Below are 16871 nucleotides of genomic sequence, written 5' to 3'. Positions count from 1 at the left end.
TAATGTATTTCTGGGAGGGGCTCTTGCAAAGGTGATGTAATTTACACACAGGAGCCAAGGTGTATGGCTCCAGGTCACTCCTTTGATGTGATTTGTCTGAAGATGTCAGAGGGAAGGGCTACCAAGTATCGGTTATTATTTTTGGCAGGCACATGATGTCTGTAACAAAAATGTCACGTTAAGGACTGCACTGAAGGAAAAAAGAATCAGCTACTTAAAAAAAAATCAAATCTGAAAAGGAAATGTTAAAATTAGCTGTGAGGATGTAGTTTAGACATTAGTAATAATTCAGTTTCAGAATTAAACTGGAAAAGGACAAAAATACACAAATGAGATTTTAGGAATTATTTAGGCAATGAGTAGAGAATAAAACAGCACTTCACTATGCTACTGTCCAAACCACACATTTTTAACACTTTGTGCAATTTTGGTTCAATGATCTTAAAGTGCTACAGTAGAGCTAGAAAAAGTTGAGACAGAATAAGGAAGGTGGGGAATGGCCTCAATTCCAAGGCTAATTAAGTAAATTAAGACTCTTTGCTCTGGAAAAGAGATGCCTTTAAAAGGCTGTAGTAAACATAGACTAGAAGGGGCATGGATCAGGCCGATGGGGTCAGTTGTACTCTGTCTTTTACAATATGTGAGGGCGGGATGATGAAGCTACCACATAATCAGATCAGCACAAACAGAAGAAGACAATTCTTCTCCCAGGGAGCATGCAGGTGCAGATTGCAGCGCTGCAGGGTGGCGGATGTTTAAAGTTAACCTCGGTTCCCAATCAAGGTCAGGGAAGAGAAATCCGCCAAGGATTTCTAAACACCTTGAAACCTTCCCAGCCTATGAAGACCTTGAGCTGCAAAAAGGCTGGACGCTGGAAGAGTGCTTGTGGGAAGCTGGTCGCCTACATGCCTTGGTCTTACGCTTTTCCCGTGGTGTCTGCTTTGGCTGACATGAAACAGGACTTGGTACTACATAGACCTTTGGTCTGACCCAATATTGGTTCTTTTGTACGTTTCTGCTATTGGGCAGAATTTATTTATAGTTTTCTATTCAGTTGATTTAATTGTAATGAATAATCAGGAAGACAGACTTCTTAGTATGTATAAGGATTGGTTATTTTTAGTATTCAGCTCATTCTATGATTTAATTCGAAGCCATCATTGAGAATATCATGGGTGATTTAACTTTAATAGATACAGTTCTGTAACCTTAATATTGTATTATTAACAAGATAGTTGCTTTCCTCTACTGGTAATCTGCATAAAGGGCAGAAGATTAGTGACAGTTGAAAATATCCTGTAGTCTCGCTTCACTGTGAAAGTCTCTGCGTGCAAAGGGTGAACAGCTAATTCAGGCAGCAAGACTCCTATGTAGGTTTCAGAAATACCTACACTGCTGACTTGAAGGGAAAGGCAGCCTCATAGTTCAGAACTGGTGTGTCAGACACCTGAAGTAGCATGTAATATGTAATGTGTAAAATGGTACGGTAAGTCCCCTCCCCACATGCACACACACATGCACACCCCGTGTAAGACAAACTGAGCCCCACATTTAGTGCCTGTGCCTGAGCTTAGTCTTCACACTTGAAAAGTCACAAGGTACAGCAGTTAATGGATCACGCCTGCCATAGGTGACGTATTCTTTCTGTCTCACTCTTTGTGCTTTTAAACCAAGGTAAGTCTGGACTCAGTCTCATCTTTGCCTGGCTGTGCATACGCAACTCCACCTCTTGTGGTGGCACTAGCACTTGTAAGAGGGTGTAAGGAGGCAGTCAGGGAGTTGGTGTGGCTGTAAACTAACATACACACACACACACAGAGGCAGACACAAAGACAGTTGCAGATGGGTTCCAAAAGCAGACAAAATGAAGATCGGTTTAAAATCCATGGAGTTGCCTTCTTTACCTCCCCATGCATCTCAGTCCCTCTGAGAATCATCCAAATCCACTTTGGGAAGCTGATTTTCTTACATGGTGATCAAGAGTAATCTACCTTGTTACACAAGCCATCCCAGAGTAAAAATTTTAAACCAAGTAACCTGTTCCCTACAAAAGGTGTTAAAAATGAACAGAAAAGGGCTAATAGAGATGACAAAGACTCAATATGGTCCATGGCAAAACGTTTGAAAGTCCGTCTGCATCAGCATGCACTTGATTTCTTAACCAGATAATATGAACCTTGGAGGGACTAAATGGGATTGAATATTGAGGAAGTCAGGATTTTAGGGAGAAAACACAGCAGCCATAGGTAGTTTAATGCTCCTTTTCACTGCAGGCAAAGACAAGTATGCCAGTATTCTGGTCTGAAGAGCAGTCCTGCAGGAATAATATTCATGTCATTTAAAGTGAAGCTATCCTCTTTAAAATAAATATGCAATTGATATTCAAGAAAGGGTTCAAAGTAAAACCTGCAAAAGGCATATATCACGGGTGTCATGTCCTCAGCAATAGCTGCATCACTCTCTAGTACTGCTCCTGATGCACAGCACTGTTTCCTGCTCTAGACATGCCAGCACACATTTACTTATTCCATGCTGTTTTGACTGAACTATGTCCTACCAAGCACAGAGTATATACATATTTTTATCAATTCTTTTTCCAGATGAGCAGACCTTGTGCCTGTCACGAGGAAATTGCATTAACGGGAAATACAAGTAGCCAGTGAAGAAATGTTCCCATTCACCTGTGATCCCCAAAAGTGAGGCCCTATACGGAAGCCAGCTAATGCAGCCTACATAATTTCATGCTCTAGAGCTGCTGGTGTGCTACCCCAGCAACTTCAGCCCATTTACCAAATCATTAACCTTGATACAGCTCCAATAACCACTTGAACTCATAAAAATACTGGGTATCTGGAAAATACTTCTCAGACATGAGTTATAAGTACATGATGAGAAGCTGAGAACCTCTATCTCCTCAGAATATGCCTTTATTTACATTTTTGACCATTTCTATTTTGAAAACATAGTACTTGTTTTCTGGTTTGTGGAATTAAGACCTATCCATTCTTCCTTTTTGTCTGCCTGTCAGAAAAAGTTGCTCAATTGTTTGGTAGGCATTTTTTAGCAAACCTGACTCCCTTAACAATTCCCACTGAATCACTTGGAATTTTAAAGTAATTAGGTGATGTGAATTTAAGTCTTAATGCACTGCTTTGTTGTTTTTTTTTTTTTCTTTTTTTCTTTCTTATATTGTTTGCAGCTTAAATGTGTTAAGCTAATAAAAAATAATACTGAATATAAAAAAATACCTTTTGGTATATACATAACTGCTGAATTGGACCTATTCACAACTGAACACTTGCTACATTATCTACCATTAGCTACTAAACCTTGAGTTAAAGATAAAATACAAGACAGGTGGGTGGAAGATAAGATGTGGTAACAGGATCAAGTGTCATCTAGTTGACTGGATATACAAAAGCGTTCCTTATCAGATCGCAGAAATCTTACTCATCCTATAAGAAAAATTCTCTTAGGGGGGGCAAACAGGCCAGCCCTCAGTAAGTAGAATGAAACCTGAAGGTGCCTTGCATGAAGGGACGAATTATGTTGCAGCAGTATAAGACACATATTGCTCTCTAAATATACTTGCTAATGGCTGTTTGCTGAGAGCTATAGACATCTTTCCAAATACTGGAAATTCATGAAACAAAGGAGGCCAGAGACTGTGAATTAATTTTGGCAGATCCCTTAAATAAATGGTAAAAAGCAACTCAGTAGTCTCTGAGGTACCTGAGACTCTCCAAACCTACAACACCAATACCACCAGAACTTTTTTCTCCTGGCTAACAGGGTAGTGGGAAGTTTCAGCTGAACCCTAGAAGTTTTGAGATGTAATAGCATCTGTTGTGGCATAGTGTAAAATGACTGAGGCCAGAGTAATAGGCTCTTGTCAGTGAGATTTTACGAGCCGGCAAACAAGAAAGTGAGCTGTTAATGGCTATTAATTTGGGCCATGAGATGAGACTACTCAGCAAGGTTTGTGTATGCAGTTCCCCAAACAGAAAGAAAATTAATTACTTTTCTCAGACTATGTCTACTGTCACAAAATTGCAAAACTTCAAATGCTTTTCAGAGAAAACTGAGAAGATCCTCTGTTTTTCATCTTATCCTCTCTGATAAGATGAAAAGGCTCTGTAAGGGAAGATGATATAAAGAAACTTTCACTAGAGAGAGAGATCCTATTCCTTTACCCCAGGAGGAAGAACAATGGCACCCTTAACATGAATAAAGCTTAACAACCACATGTAATGCTGAACCAGATACATGAAGCTTTGCAATAAATATTAACTTCCAGTACCAAATCAAGTTGAACCATAACTGAGAAGTGGGGTTTCACCATGGCCACTGCTGGAAGTGAACAGAGAGTGTGCAAAGGGGATGGACAAAATGTGCCAAGACAGCTGGCCCGCTAGATCTACATGTGCAATCCACTTTGAATACTTCTGGTCCTTCTCCATTTCTTTGAAAATCCCTAGGAGGTGCAACATTCAGTGAGCACTTGAGGAATGTCTGTCCTTTCTGAGAAGACTTACAACACTGAGAAAAGGAGAAGGGCAGAAGGGTAAGTGCACGAGAAGGGAAAAGCAGTAAAGGAGCACTGTGCTCCTCTGTACTAGAGTCAGAAGAAAAATCTGCCTGAGGGTCTTTTACTCATCCCTTTTTTTGACTGAATGAGCAAAGTCCAATATCTCTGGGGTGTCAGCCCTCAGTCTTCGTAATTAGAACATGATTGCATTGAGTACAGCTCCCTTTATCATCCACCTCTTTAAACAGAATCCAGTTGTGCTGTCTAAGCTGTGGTATCAGCCAGTTGGTACTAAAACTTCCTTAGTGTTTTAATCTTTATGACTCTTCATTCTCACAGGGCTGAAACCACACTTACTGTATGAACTGCTATTGCCTTTGAACTGTGAACTGTGTGTTGGGGCTGTTTCTGATAAATGCAATGAATTATAATCCAGTTTTGTGCAAATTATACATAATATTACACTTCTTGCTGTGAGAAAGTGATTCTAGTTCTTTTTTAACTCCATTGAAAAACAATTTAAAACAAACAAACAAAAATAGAAGTGGCTTTTTTTCTGATTTTCATTTCAATACTCCCATGGAAAATGTCCAGCAAACTCTAATGATCAGATATATACAGCATAGGACATTTGGTAATCACTCCCCTATGACTAGACAGGATGTTGCTATTAGAGAATTGTGATTCACCATCAAAGTACTCTCTGATGAGATAACAGTTAAGTAATTACATCGTTTGTAACGTTTTCTAAAAATTAACTGTGATATAAAAGGTGTAATCTTTGTCTTCTAGGAAGTTTTGATACAAATGTTTACTAGGCTTTAAGGAGGACGATGTGAATCATTTACAATTATGCAAGACAACAGACTATTTGGGACACAGGAATAAGTTGTACAGAAAAACCACTGGATAGAAAGAATGGTTAGCTGAATGAATGTGTCTTCAACTTTTTTATGTATGTAATGTCATGAAACAAATCTGTGTCAGGAAGTTGTATGGTCCTCTGAAAAACTTTCAAATGTGGCTGTAAGTACAGAATCCATACAATTAATAGCAATGTATTTCTGACAGCTTGACCACTTTCAAACTTTCCTTGATGTTATGCTGTGCAAGAATGCTTATTTCTACAATAGCTTTCTATTGACAGGTAGATGGATTTGGTTTTAGGTACTGACATGCCTTTATATGATTCTTATATCAATGAAAAGCAAACAAAATACAAAGGAGGCTCACTAGACTCTTTAAATTTTTTTTAATCAATAAAACACATGGAATAATTTTACAGGAAAAAGAAAATGCTGTGCAGAATGTTGTGATTTTCTTAAAAAGGATGCAAATTCCCTCTTATTCTTGTTAAATGGTATAATTAACAACGGTACATTCTGATTCTCTTGCTCTGCTTTTATTTTTGAATGGGATCATAATCTATACAATAGTTAATTCAAGAAATTAAAACAATTAGACTATGTGGAATTCATTGGGTGAGTGTGACCCTAACTCCAGCCTCTCGGTGCCAAGTGAGATGAAAACCTTTGGCTCCAGTTGAAGGTGGATTCCCCTGACTCAAGCTCTGCCCAAGAGGAACATAACGCTCAAAATGACTCAGCACAGGATATGTACTAAAAGGGGTCACGTAAGAGGTCAGGATAGGTGGGTTGTGTCTGTAGCAAGGGCTCATAATACAGACCTAGAGTGACACAAGACAAACACAGGAACATAAGCAGCAGTCCAGGGAGACTACTCTAATGTAGGTGCTGTTTTCTAAGTCTTCTAAAATTACATATGGAATCAACAGCCTCTAGAACAGCATCACATTGAAGCAGGAGTGATGGTTTAAAGCTCTTGCTCCTTTCCAGAGAAGTTCTATGCTATAGAAATGTAGCTTGTCTATTCCCTCTAAGATTAGCTACCTCAGTGCTGAAGTTAGGAACTGAGCTGGGCCAGACTCCCTCCGTTGCTTAAGCTCTGGTTATACACCCAAATTATATTTTTTTTTATAGGCTTTTATTTGAATAAAAAAATGTTTACCTTGTTAGCTATTAGTATCATATTAGAATCCTAATGTGTCTTTTTATAGGAACGAAACAGATTACATGCTATTCTGATATTTTTTGTGCCTGCCAAATTTCAGTGAGATGTTCCTGATGTTTGAAATATTGCTTTCAGTAGTAGGCTTTTCTGTTTTTTATAGTGAAAAGCAGTAAAATACTGCTCTTGCAATGCTGTGTGGAAAGGCCCTTACAGATAAAAATAGTGATTTTACTAATTTAGCCTGTGTAAGAATAATGTGCTATAGTGATATCCCCTTTACATACTTATAAATAGATATTATAATTGAAAATCTGATAATAGGACTAACATGAAAAGGAAGAAAGCATCACGACAAAGAGGAAAGCTGTGTGGTTATATGAAGCTTATTACTGTTTTTACAGTGCAAAACAAGTCTAAAAAGAATGAAACATTGATCCCCATACTTTGCATTGATAAAATACTTAGGTATTTTTGCTTAGTCTTTATCTAGAGAAATAGACTGTTCTATTGACTTACATTTTTTCAGTTAGGCTGATACTTTAAATAAGTAATGAAATGTCATCAGAAAAGTAAAAAGCTCTGGTTAACAGCTTATCATAACTAAAAAGTGAAACATTTAAATAAAATAAAAGTATGCTGCATAAAAATGATGTGTGGCTTGCACAACTTGTGAGTAATTTTATGAAGCCAGGAAAAATGACCTCACAGTTAACAAATTGGCTGAATAATAATAAATATAAGTATTTCCTCTGCTACCACAGACTTTCGGTGTGTGCATAGTTGGGTCACAATTCCTTCATAATTCTGTTCCTTTACAAAACCATAATAGGATAACAGTACTGCTATGCCTTTACAGAGATACTGTAAGGAAAAAACATTTACAATTCTGAGGCATTCAGATGCTATGGTCACAAGTGTCATTTAAATCTTTCAAACAAATTGTCAAAATCATACATTTTCTTAAAATAAAATCTGCATCTGAAACCTCTCTAAATATTAATATATCTTCACTGTTCAACAAATGGATTTTTGCCTTCCTGCAAGGACTATTTAACTCGCAAAATTAATGAAGTAGGGATTCTATCCACCACTCCTCCACGTAATTTTTTTGCTTCCATTCAGATAGGGTGCACTTTCAGGTGTGCAGATGAGCACAGCAAGAAAGTCCGCCGACTCGGTGGGTCTCCCAGGCTCGCAAAGCACAGCCACCCACAGCGTTCCCATGGAGGGCTTTGCCCTCTCCTCTGAGTCATGCTGCTACCTTCAGCAGGCTGTTGTTATGAAATAACCACCTTTCCCACAGACAGAGGGAGAAATTGCAGACACTTTCAAACTTAATCCTACTTGCTGCGTTCACATAAGTCTCAGCCTTTCCCTGTAACTACTCTGTCTAATTTAGGAACTAAATAGAAGGGACTTAAGAGTGACAGCATCTTTCAAACAATAAAGCACCTTCTGGCACTCTTCCAGAGTTGTACTTGCCAGCATGTTCAACCCAATCTATGGTCTCTTCTTAAAGAAAACGGAAGTCTTTATAAAATATATTACTGCTTTTTAAGCTATTACTATAAAGTCAGTGCTAAATTAAAACTTTTTGGAAACTGCAATGTTTTTTTTTTTTTAATTTCAGTGACATTTGTACCAACAGGAGGAACACATTTTCCTGGCTTCTTTGGCAAGGCAAAGCTTTTCTGCAAACAAGTATGGCTTATAGAACTTGGTATGTCTCCTCAACATTTTCTGATGTATTGGCAATCAATACTAAGTCGTCTCATGCTGAGGCAACATTGCACTTTGCCAGCATGCCTCCATTTTATTCTGTTAATTTTGTGTGGCTGCAAGTAATATAGGAAGTTCTTAAGGACAAGGCACAGTCCAAGGGCCCCAGGGAGAGATCCTTGTGGAAGGAAGACAAGTGCATGAAAGAAAGGAGGAAACTGAATAGTCTAAATAGAAAGAAAACATTTCTTAAAGAAAGATTTTCTTAAAGAAATCTTTTGCTATCTACATTTCAGTGTATTCTCATATAAGCTTTTAATCTTTGACACAAAATAAACATAATTTGTTAAGTGCTTATTTAGTATGCAAATTCTTCATCACTTCTTAAACTCTTAAGTAACAAAGATGAGGTGTGACTTATAATACTAGAAGAAACTTGCCAGTGCTGAATTTCCTATCTGTGCTCTTCTGTTAGTTATAATTTTGTACACTTTAAACTCATTGGATTAAATAGCTACACAATAAATTTACAGTGACAGTTTATGAAGCACCCTCCTGGCTACTCCAAGATATACAGCAAGAGTCAAACTTTCAGGGTACCTCTAAACATTTTCTGCATAAATATGGACATTTCAATTTGCAGGTACAATTGTGCCCCTGCTTATTTGAGTACAGTGTACAATCAGATGGGTTTGAATATTTTGCGCATACATTTTTAGGCCTGCCAAAAATCTGTGTCAAGTTCAAACAATTATATAATTTAATGGATCAATCCTTTATGGTCTGCTTGACCATAAAAATCTCTTTCTTGGAGTATCCTGGGTTCAGCTGGACACGCTAAAACAAGCAGAAAGAGAAGTCCAAGGTATTTCAGTAATTTTCACCCAGAATTCTGCAGGTACTCCTATCTTCTGAATTGTCATTACATCAGTTACCATACAGTATTTGGTGCATTCTCAAAGTTTGCATATTCTGCTTCACGAACTGACAGTCTGCTTGCACAGAACTGACATAAAGAGGAAATTTGGAAAATGATGCTTTTTCCTTTTGAAAATTGTAAGGTGATAAAAAAAGACTGGGATTGCCACATACAGGCTGACTTGTTGCATAATTTGGAATGAAAAATGATTCTACATACATTGGTATATAAAAATATGATCACACATTTTCCATATGAAAAAACATTAGAATCTTTGAACTTAGTTACTCTCAAAAAACGAGTAGCACTTGAAAGTATGTCCTTGAATATCACAAAATGCAATAAGGCTGTTTATTCTTCCTTTGCATCATTCTTTTGCATGTGTGCTTGATTTGCTTCTTGTTGTTCTGCTTCTTGTTTTTTTTAATGCACCAGAGTTTCAAAAACATGACCACTGCATCTAAGTTTATAATTTTACAGTAACATTTTTGAGGCAGACCTGAGCAAAAATTTCTGCATTTTTTTTTCTTCATTTCTCCATTTTCTTCTTTAGCGGTCTCTTGAAAAATCCAGCCTGCAGAAAAGAAAAAAGTGACTAGGAACTGCTCAAAGCATATAACCCATATTGGTAGCATTCATGTGCTGGTTCTTACTACTATTTTAGTAGTTTCAGTACAGTAAAAAGTCATTTAATATGTTATCACTGAAGTACAACATTGTTTTTCCTGGAATCGAAAAACTAAAGAGACATGTCATGAAAGCAGACAAAAGGAGTACAGTTAATATACAGCGAGTGATTGCTGAATCATTGTTATGCTCATATAATGTCAAAGGCTAAAACACTTAATAATATTTGGTACCCAATTCAATAAATAATACTTTATTTTATACTTGTCAAATTTTTCAAGAGATTATGCATGTTGAAATTTATAAATTGTAACCTTCTAATGCGCTGAACGAAATATTTAGCTTAGAGAAGAGTGCCCACTTGTGGCAATACTTACACCACAGGCTTAGCATCTCGGATAACGAGAAAACCTAGTTATCAAAGGCCACAGACAAAGCTAATTAAAAAAAACCCTTAACAAACACTTAATCATACTCAAATCTCTTTTTATTTTTCTTTTCATAACATACTGTCAATACAGGTTTCAATTGGTTAGCATTGCACGTTACACATCAGAAAAATGTAGTGTTATTAGTTATTTTGTTATTTCTACAAGATTTCACTCTACTTATTAGATAATATTAGTGTCTGTGAGGTTCTAGATATGAGAAGGACACAGCAGAGAATTTAAGCGTATTTGATTATTTTCATGAAGACAAGGATATGCAGCTTACCTTCCACAAAGCAAATATAAGTAGTGCAAGAATCAAGAGGCCAGCAAAGATACTCAGGAGGATAACCCATAAGGGGACTGTACCCGGTGGGAGTTCTTTGGAAATCTTAATCATGGTCTGCAAAGTGTTCAGAATGTAAGCAATAAATAACATGTTCTTCTAAAATATCAACAGAGCAGCATGACTTTTATCAGTGTGTAGTGATTATCCAGAGTACCACTTCATTCTAAGTACAGGAATTTGTAGGACGGAATTGAGAAAATAATCTCCACCATTTACATAATATCTTGCACTTTGTAAGTGCATTCATTTCATAAGAGTCAGCCCTGCTGTAACTCAGTAGTAATTGTTATAAAGGATACCGGACCAAAACCATAAGTAGTTGAAGTGTATGCTAGGGAGTTTCTTTAGTATATTCTTCATCACTCAATGCCTGCCTCCCTGAAAGGTGGCAGTGGTTAACAAGCCTTTACACCAGTTAAATGAAATAAGTCTAAAAGGCTGTGTAGATACTAATTTGATTTTAAACCAGGCGTATCTGGTGTAAAATAACCTTAAATAAGGAATATTCTCATTTAAATAAACATGGCCATATAGGAGTTTGAATTATTTTAGCTTAAGTATTAGAGACACAACTTCATAGTTCCAAAAAGCATCGAAGAGCTGAATACTAAGCATTCAACTTGAAATTGTGTCTTATGAAAAGTTAATTCTGAAATTCCTTGGTTTGTAAAGGCAGCTCTCACCATCTGCAAGCCTCTCAGCTGTGTTTTCACTCCTGGATTGAATTTTAATCTGTCACTTACAAGAAATGCCTGGATGCAGTACCAGCTAATAGTTGACCTGTGATGTTTGTATTTCCAAAAATACTTTACACAAGATGTAATTCACAGTGAATATTACTTTGCTCTAAATTTTGGAGGTATTAACAATAATAACACATAATAAGACTTTTGCTTAAAAATGTACGTTGTAGTAAATAAGCCCCTGCATGTATAAGTTACCACAGAAAAGCAATGCATTAACCACTATAAATGTCTTGGAATAAAGAGTATTAAAGGATAAATAACAACTCTAACAAAATTAAAGACATTTCTTTTTATACCTGACACCCCTACCATAATGTTATATACTTTCTTATCTAAGAAAATGACAGGGAACTTCTGAAAAATAAAACACCTTGTTTCAAATATATAACCTGGATAATGAAGTAGAAAGAAATAATTAATAAAGAAATAATAAAGAAAATACAATGTACAAAGTAAGATCACTTCTAAATGACCCAGGACAATTTTTAAAATACTATATATTCCTTAAAAGAATTTTAATTATGCTTTTCATTTACATAGATGCAGGAAGCATTTATACTGCAAGCAGGCAGAAATACTTCAGACAGTACTTCTTCTCACCCAGGTACATTGGTGGGTAATGGGATTTTGATATCATTTGACTAATTCTGACATTTCCACTGTAATATGAAATCACCAACTTTTATTTAGAGTAGGATAATACATTAAACAGGTAACAATCAGCTCACTAGTAATGAGAGAAAATGAATGATTCAGTAGCACAATAAATCCTATTAAGAGTAAATCCATGAATTATCATGTTCTTACCTCCAGTTTTTGATGATCATTTCTCAAAATCAGTGATGAGTTCTCACTCCTAAGTAATGCTTTCGCAACAAGGGTTAAGCTGTGAATGCTTGCCTGGAAGAAGAGAGAAATGGCTACGGTTTATAATTAGGTATTTTGAAGTAGAAAGCTTTGTGGAAATGAGAAGGGTGAAAGCAAAACTTAATGCTAAAGTTTTGGGAGATGCTGAAAAATGTGAAAGTCAGTGAAGCTGCTCATGTGTATCACTTTCAGCGCACACATCCCTGTTTATGAGACAGCAATACAGCTTTGAAAAAGTAGAGAGCAGAGATTTCAAAGAAATACTAATTAATCCTGGAATACTACTTTGGCCACAGGGACAGATTTTGGCGTTCTAAAATTCTGCTGTATCTCGCCTCCTGTACTGTTATTTTCCAGAGAAAAACAAAGACACAAAACAGGAACTCATTATCAGAAATTTATCAACTGTGCAAAACAGACCACAGCCTGGTCATTGTTGTAACCATCAGACAATACTGAGATGTGCTCTGAGGTAGACTCTCTCTCCTCTGCTCTTTTTGATCAAAAAATCCTTTCTAGGCTTGAGAAATCTTTCCAGATTAAAATTAATTTAAAAATTATATGCTTCTGTGTACCTCTCCTTACATCTGCTGAATTAGAATTTGTGGATGTATAAGTAGCTATTACAAAAGGACCATCAATACAGAATAAGTCAGGGGTGTCTTCTTAGCATGTTTTGAAATTCCTGCTAAGTTCTAAGTATTTGCTTTAAGGATAATAAAATGTCTTCAGCTTAGTTTTGACAAAATTTTAAAATAGCAAAAGAAATGATTTCAAATACTAGGGGACTGTGGAGACTTAAGGAAATGAAAAGTCTAATTTTAATAGATATTAGAAACATTGACTTGTTTCTCAAACCCGAGTATTCTAAATACGAATGGGATTTACTTACTTTTATGATGGTAGGTTTCCAGACCCTTAATGAAACATTCACTATATACGTGTCAGATGGGACCAGTGCACAATTAATAGATGCACAGCTGTATGTATCACAGTCCTGTTAAAAAGGCACCAGCATGAATTAATAGGAAGAGACTTGTCACATTACTAAAATAAAAAACATGTAAACTACTATATATACAGATCATAGACTTGCTATGACACAATACTAAACTAATATTAATTACTGGGGCTTTTTATGCAAAAACGACACTGCAGTATATAAAACAAGTTGAGGTGTTCATGCTGTGGTAGAATAGATACAGTTTTTGCAGGCTTGCTTAGCCTTGAGGAAGCTCTGTTACTGTAGGTATGCAGCAAAAGGTATCAGCAGAGCTCCTAAAAGAAGCACAGCCTGTAACAGCATATGTTTTTCTGCCAACACAGCTATGGCTTCTCGGCAGTGTTTCTTGATCCTTTCAAATCGTGGGGCACCTGAATCTTTCAAGCAGGGCAGGATGTGTGTGTGAAAATTTAAGTATCTTTACTTCCCAGTAAAGATACTCCCTCTGCTAGCTGGGAGGGCAGCAGAATTATGTTCAGCACTTTGGAAACATTTGCTTAGCCTAGACCTTTATCACCTCTGTGAAGGACTATGATAAGCATGGCAAAATAGTCTTCTCATGGCATGGTTTCATTTGCACCAGAAACTCAACTCCTCTCTGCTGAGGAAGTAATATGACGGTTTTCCTCCTGACATGCCAACATAACTACTGCAGCAAAATTACTTTGCAACTCTTCCATCTAAATGTGAGAGGTTAATCCTTTCCAAATGGGATCATCAATTACATTTCTACCAGTTGCATGGAAAATCTGTCAGATCAGAGTGCTAGCATTTGAAAGTATTTTCAACTGGATGTCTAAAAAAGTTGCAAGGGAGATGAGAATGTTCTAAAATATTGTTAGTTATTAATTACAATGGGAATATAGAAGGTGAAGATTTACTCAGCTGTCAAATATGCTATTGTTATTTACACATTTTATAAATTAAAAAAAAAAGCCACCCCAAATTCAGTTCCACATACAGTTTTGCAGTCAAATAAAAACTATAGCTAGTCTATATAAAGATGGCTTTTCAAGCTATTAAGGCAAATAGAGTTTCCACAGGATACAGTTTGAGAGAAGCTTTTGTATATTTATTGCAGAAGTACTCAAAGGTCTGGGTTAATATCTGGGATGAATATATATACTATACATAGGCTTACCATAATCGTATCCTTTGTAGGTTCTTTTATTTTTGGTAACACATATGGTTTCCCAGTGCTGATCTTTAAGGGATCTACAGGGTAACTAGTTTGGCAGATGGCATTCTGTTAGCAGAAATACAGATATTATTCTTATTGTCTGAATATGCAAACTATTACAAAAAGTGCTCTGGAAACAAGCCAACATCAATGGTATTTTATATTTAATAACATTAATAATATTTACTAATTGCTAAATGCCATAAAACCGCATATTGCAAGAGTGCAGAATGGGAAATTCAGATGGTGTAGGTATTGAAGTATCATTATTCAAACAACAGATGAGCTTTTTATGAGATAATTTAACCTAGAACCTATCCAGCTACTTAAACATCTGTAGAAGCAAACAAGAGCTTCCTGCAAGGTGACGACTACATGAACCAGCAAGAGTTGGCTATTAAAAGAGATAAAAAGCTTTTGCATGGGAGTCCACAGAGGTTCTGCCTTAGCAAGCGGACAGTGCAGGATTCAGGAGCTTCCGTTGCAGTGCCCAGGGAGCGGGAGCAGGTGCTGGAGCACTGTTAGACCTCCATGGCTCCTTCAAAGGCAGCTGGGAAATCCTTTGGTGTCTTTGGTGCGGGGGAATTTGTTTTTTTCAGTCAGGTCATTCACTTTCAGACTGCTAGCATGAAAAGGAGTGCAAATACCCTACAGTGCACTTTGGCACACTACTATCCCTAGGGTGTAGCTAGCGGTAGATGAATTACACCCACGGAAAAAGCACAGATTTGTTGAGTTTATGTGCAAACTTGGGTCAAATGTGGTGATTGCCTAGGAATGAAAATAGTGGGGGAAGGAACTTAAGAATAGACACAATTCCTTTGTATTCTAAACATGAAATATTTTGGGGTTTTTTTTGGATTTTTTTTGTTTTAAAGTGAACCTTGAACTTTCATTTAGACCATTTGGTTTATTTTTCACTGGTGCAACACCTCAAAACTAAGTGAAATATTTGGAAAGACATGCACATGTGGGTGCGTCTCTGAGGGAAAGAAAAAAAAAAAAAAAGATGTTTAGGTCACCACTTAGTGATATTTGGGTTCTTCAACCATTCAGTTATTGATATAGCTCTAGTTCTAATATCTACAGATCTGGAATCATGGTATTTGCTGGAATTGTGGTGTCCTCCAGCTGCTCTGGAGGAGTGAAATGAAAAAACTCAAATGAGGGCTGCAGTGAAGAGCAGTTGAAAGACATGACCTACCATCCCCTTCAAGATGTCTCAGTGCCCCAGAGAAGGAAGAGGCCAGAGGACTGCTAGTTCTGGAGAGCAGACTTGCAGGAAGGCTAATTTCAGTAACAGAAAGAATAGGACTGAACAGGAGATTGAGCTCTAGATGTACACAGCATGACTAGAGCATTTGCAATAAGCACTGCTGACAGTGGAGATAATCTGAGGCTGAGTAAGCAAAATAAAAAAGAAACTCCTGTCACACATATCTCAGTCTGGACCTCTCATCACTTGACAATATATCAAATTAACCCTGTTATAGTCCAGTTATTGTTCAACACCATTTTAAATTTGCTGGTTTCCTTTTAAGAAAATTTATCTGTCTTCTTATGCACATCTGTACATACTCTTAAACACCAGCATCTTGTCTTTTAGACTAAAAGCAATATCTATCTGGAAGCAAGGCATAATCCCAAATATTTGCATTTTGCAGCTACTTACAACAAAAATTTGAAATTTAAATTAATCCTAAAAATACAAATTCCTAGCTTACTTGGGAATGTGACAATGCAGTAAGGTAGAGAAGAGTGTTCTTGGCTGCTGTTACATTGGGAAACAAGATCTGCAGTGTGAGGTTTGGCATTGGAAAGTGTTCACCTTTTTCAATCTATAAAAAAAAAGAAAAATATTTTGATTAGTACTTTCCTTATTTTGTTGGCATTTGATTGTGAGTTTTTTCCTTTCCTGTGTCTTTCTTTTCTTCTGTGTTTTTTTACGTTTCCACAGTCAGTTATGCAAAAAGTGGTGTGATGAACTCTTACTTTTTCCCTGAGAACAGCTTGTTGTGAATTAGCAGACATATTCTTCTGTGGTCTTTGGTAATACAATGCTCTATTGAAGAAAATCAAATGAACAGGATGAAAGGGCACATTTTGACATAAATTCCTTCTTGTTCTCTTGTTTACTGCATCCTTTTATCATCTGGGACTTCTATCTAAGGTCATTTCATTTCAATTCTTAATAAGGCCCCCAAAGTGCTTTAACAGGGGAGAAGAGCCACTGTACCAGCGGTGGCTCCTGCTGGTTCCTCCTCAGGTGTGCTTAGGCAACAGCCCTCCTGGCTCACCTGCTCCCCTCACCTGTTTTCCCTGAGAAGATCACAGGACGTATCTGTAAGCTGCTGCTCTTTCTGAACAGGCCTGCTGTGGCTGAGGATGGAGAAAATGCCTAGGTGGAATTGCTGGCAAGGGAATTGGCAATCCTGTCTCTGAAGTGGATGAGCTTAATAAATACTCAAGAACCT

The 16871-nt window shown here is 37.0% G+C and overlaps 1 protein-coding gene across 2 annotated transcripts in view; it reads right to left on the bottom strand.

The window, feature by feature from the left end:
- The window catches only part of ITGA1 (integrin subunit alpha 1), an 83478-nt gene that overhangs the window by 1581 nt on the left and 65026 nt on the right, over positions 1–16871 (bottom strand). Inside the window, exons 25-30 of one of the 2 annotated variants that reach the window (XM_087759801.1) lie at positions 16122–16235; positions 14359–14463; positions 13107–13211; positions 12155–12247; positions 10539–10655; positions 9697–9771 (exon numbers count right to left, since the gene is read on the bottom strand). In XM_087759801.1, the coding sequence (XP_087615927.1) occupies positions 9727–9771; positions 10539–10655; positions 12155–12247; positions 13107–13211; positions 14359–14463; positions 16122–16235 (579 nt within the window). In that variant the 3' untranslated portion in view covers positions 9697–9726. Of the gene's footprint in view, positions 1–5761; positions 9772–10538; positions 10656–12154; positions 12248–13106; positions 13212–14358; positions 14464–16121; positions 16236–16871 lie in introns of those variants that run through there. The other variant, XM_087759800.1, reaches the window with a different exon arrangement.

The sequence above is a fragment of the Nipponia nippon genome, unplaced genomic scaffold (assembly GCF_047370975.1).
Source record: "Nipponia nippon isolate SJK-2023a ecotype South Korea unplaced genomic scaffold, ASM4737097v1 scaffold_20, whole genome shotgun sequence".
Taxonomy (NCBI): Eukaryota; Metazoa; Chordata; class Aves; order Pelecaniformes; family Threskiornithidae; genus Nipponia; species Nipponia nippon.
This window is presented reverse-complemented; position numbering and strand designations above follow the sequence as displayed.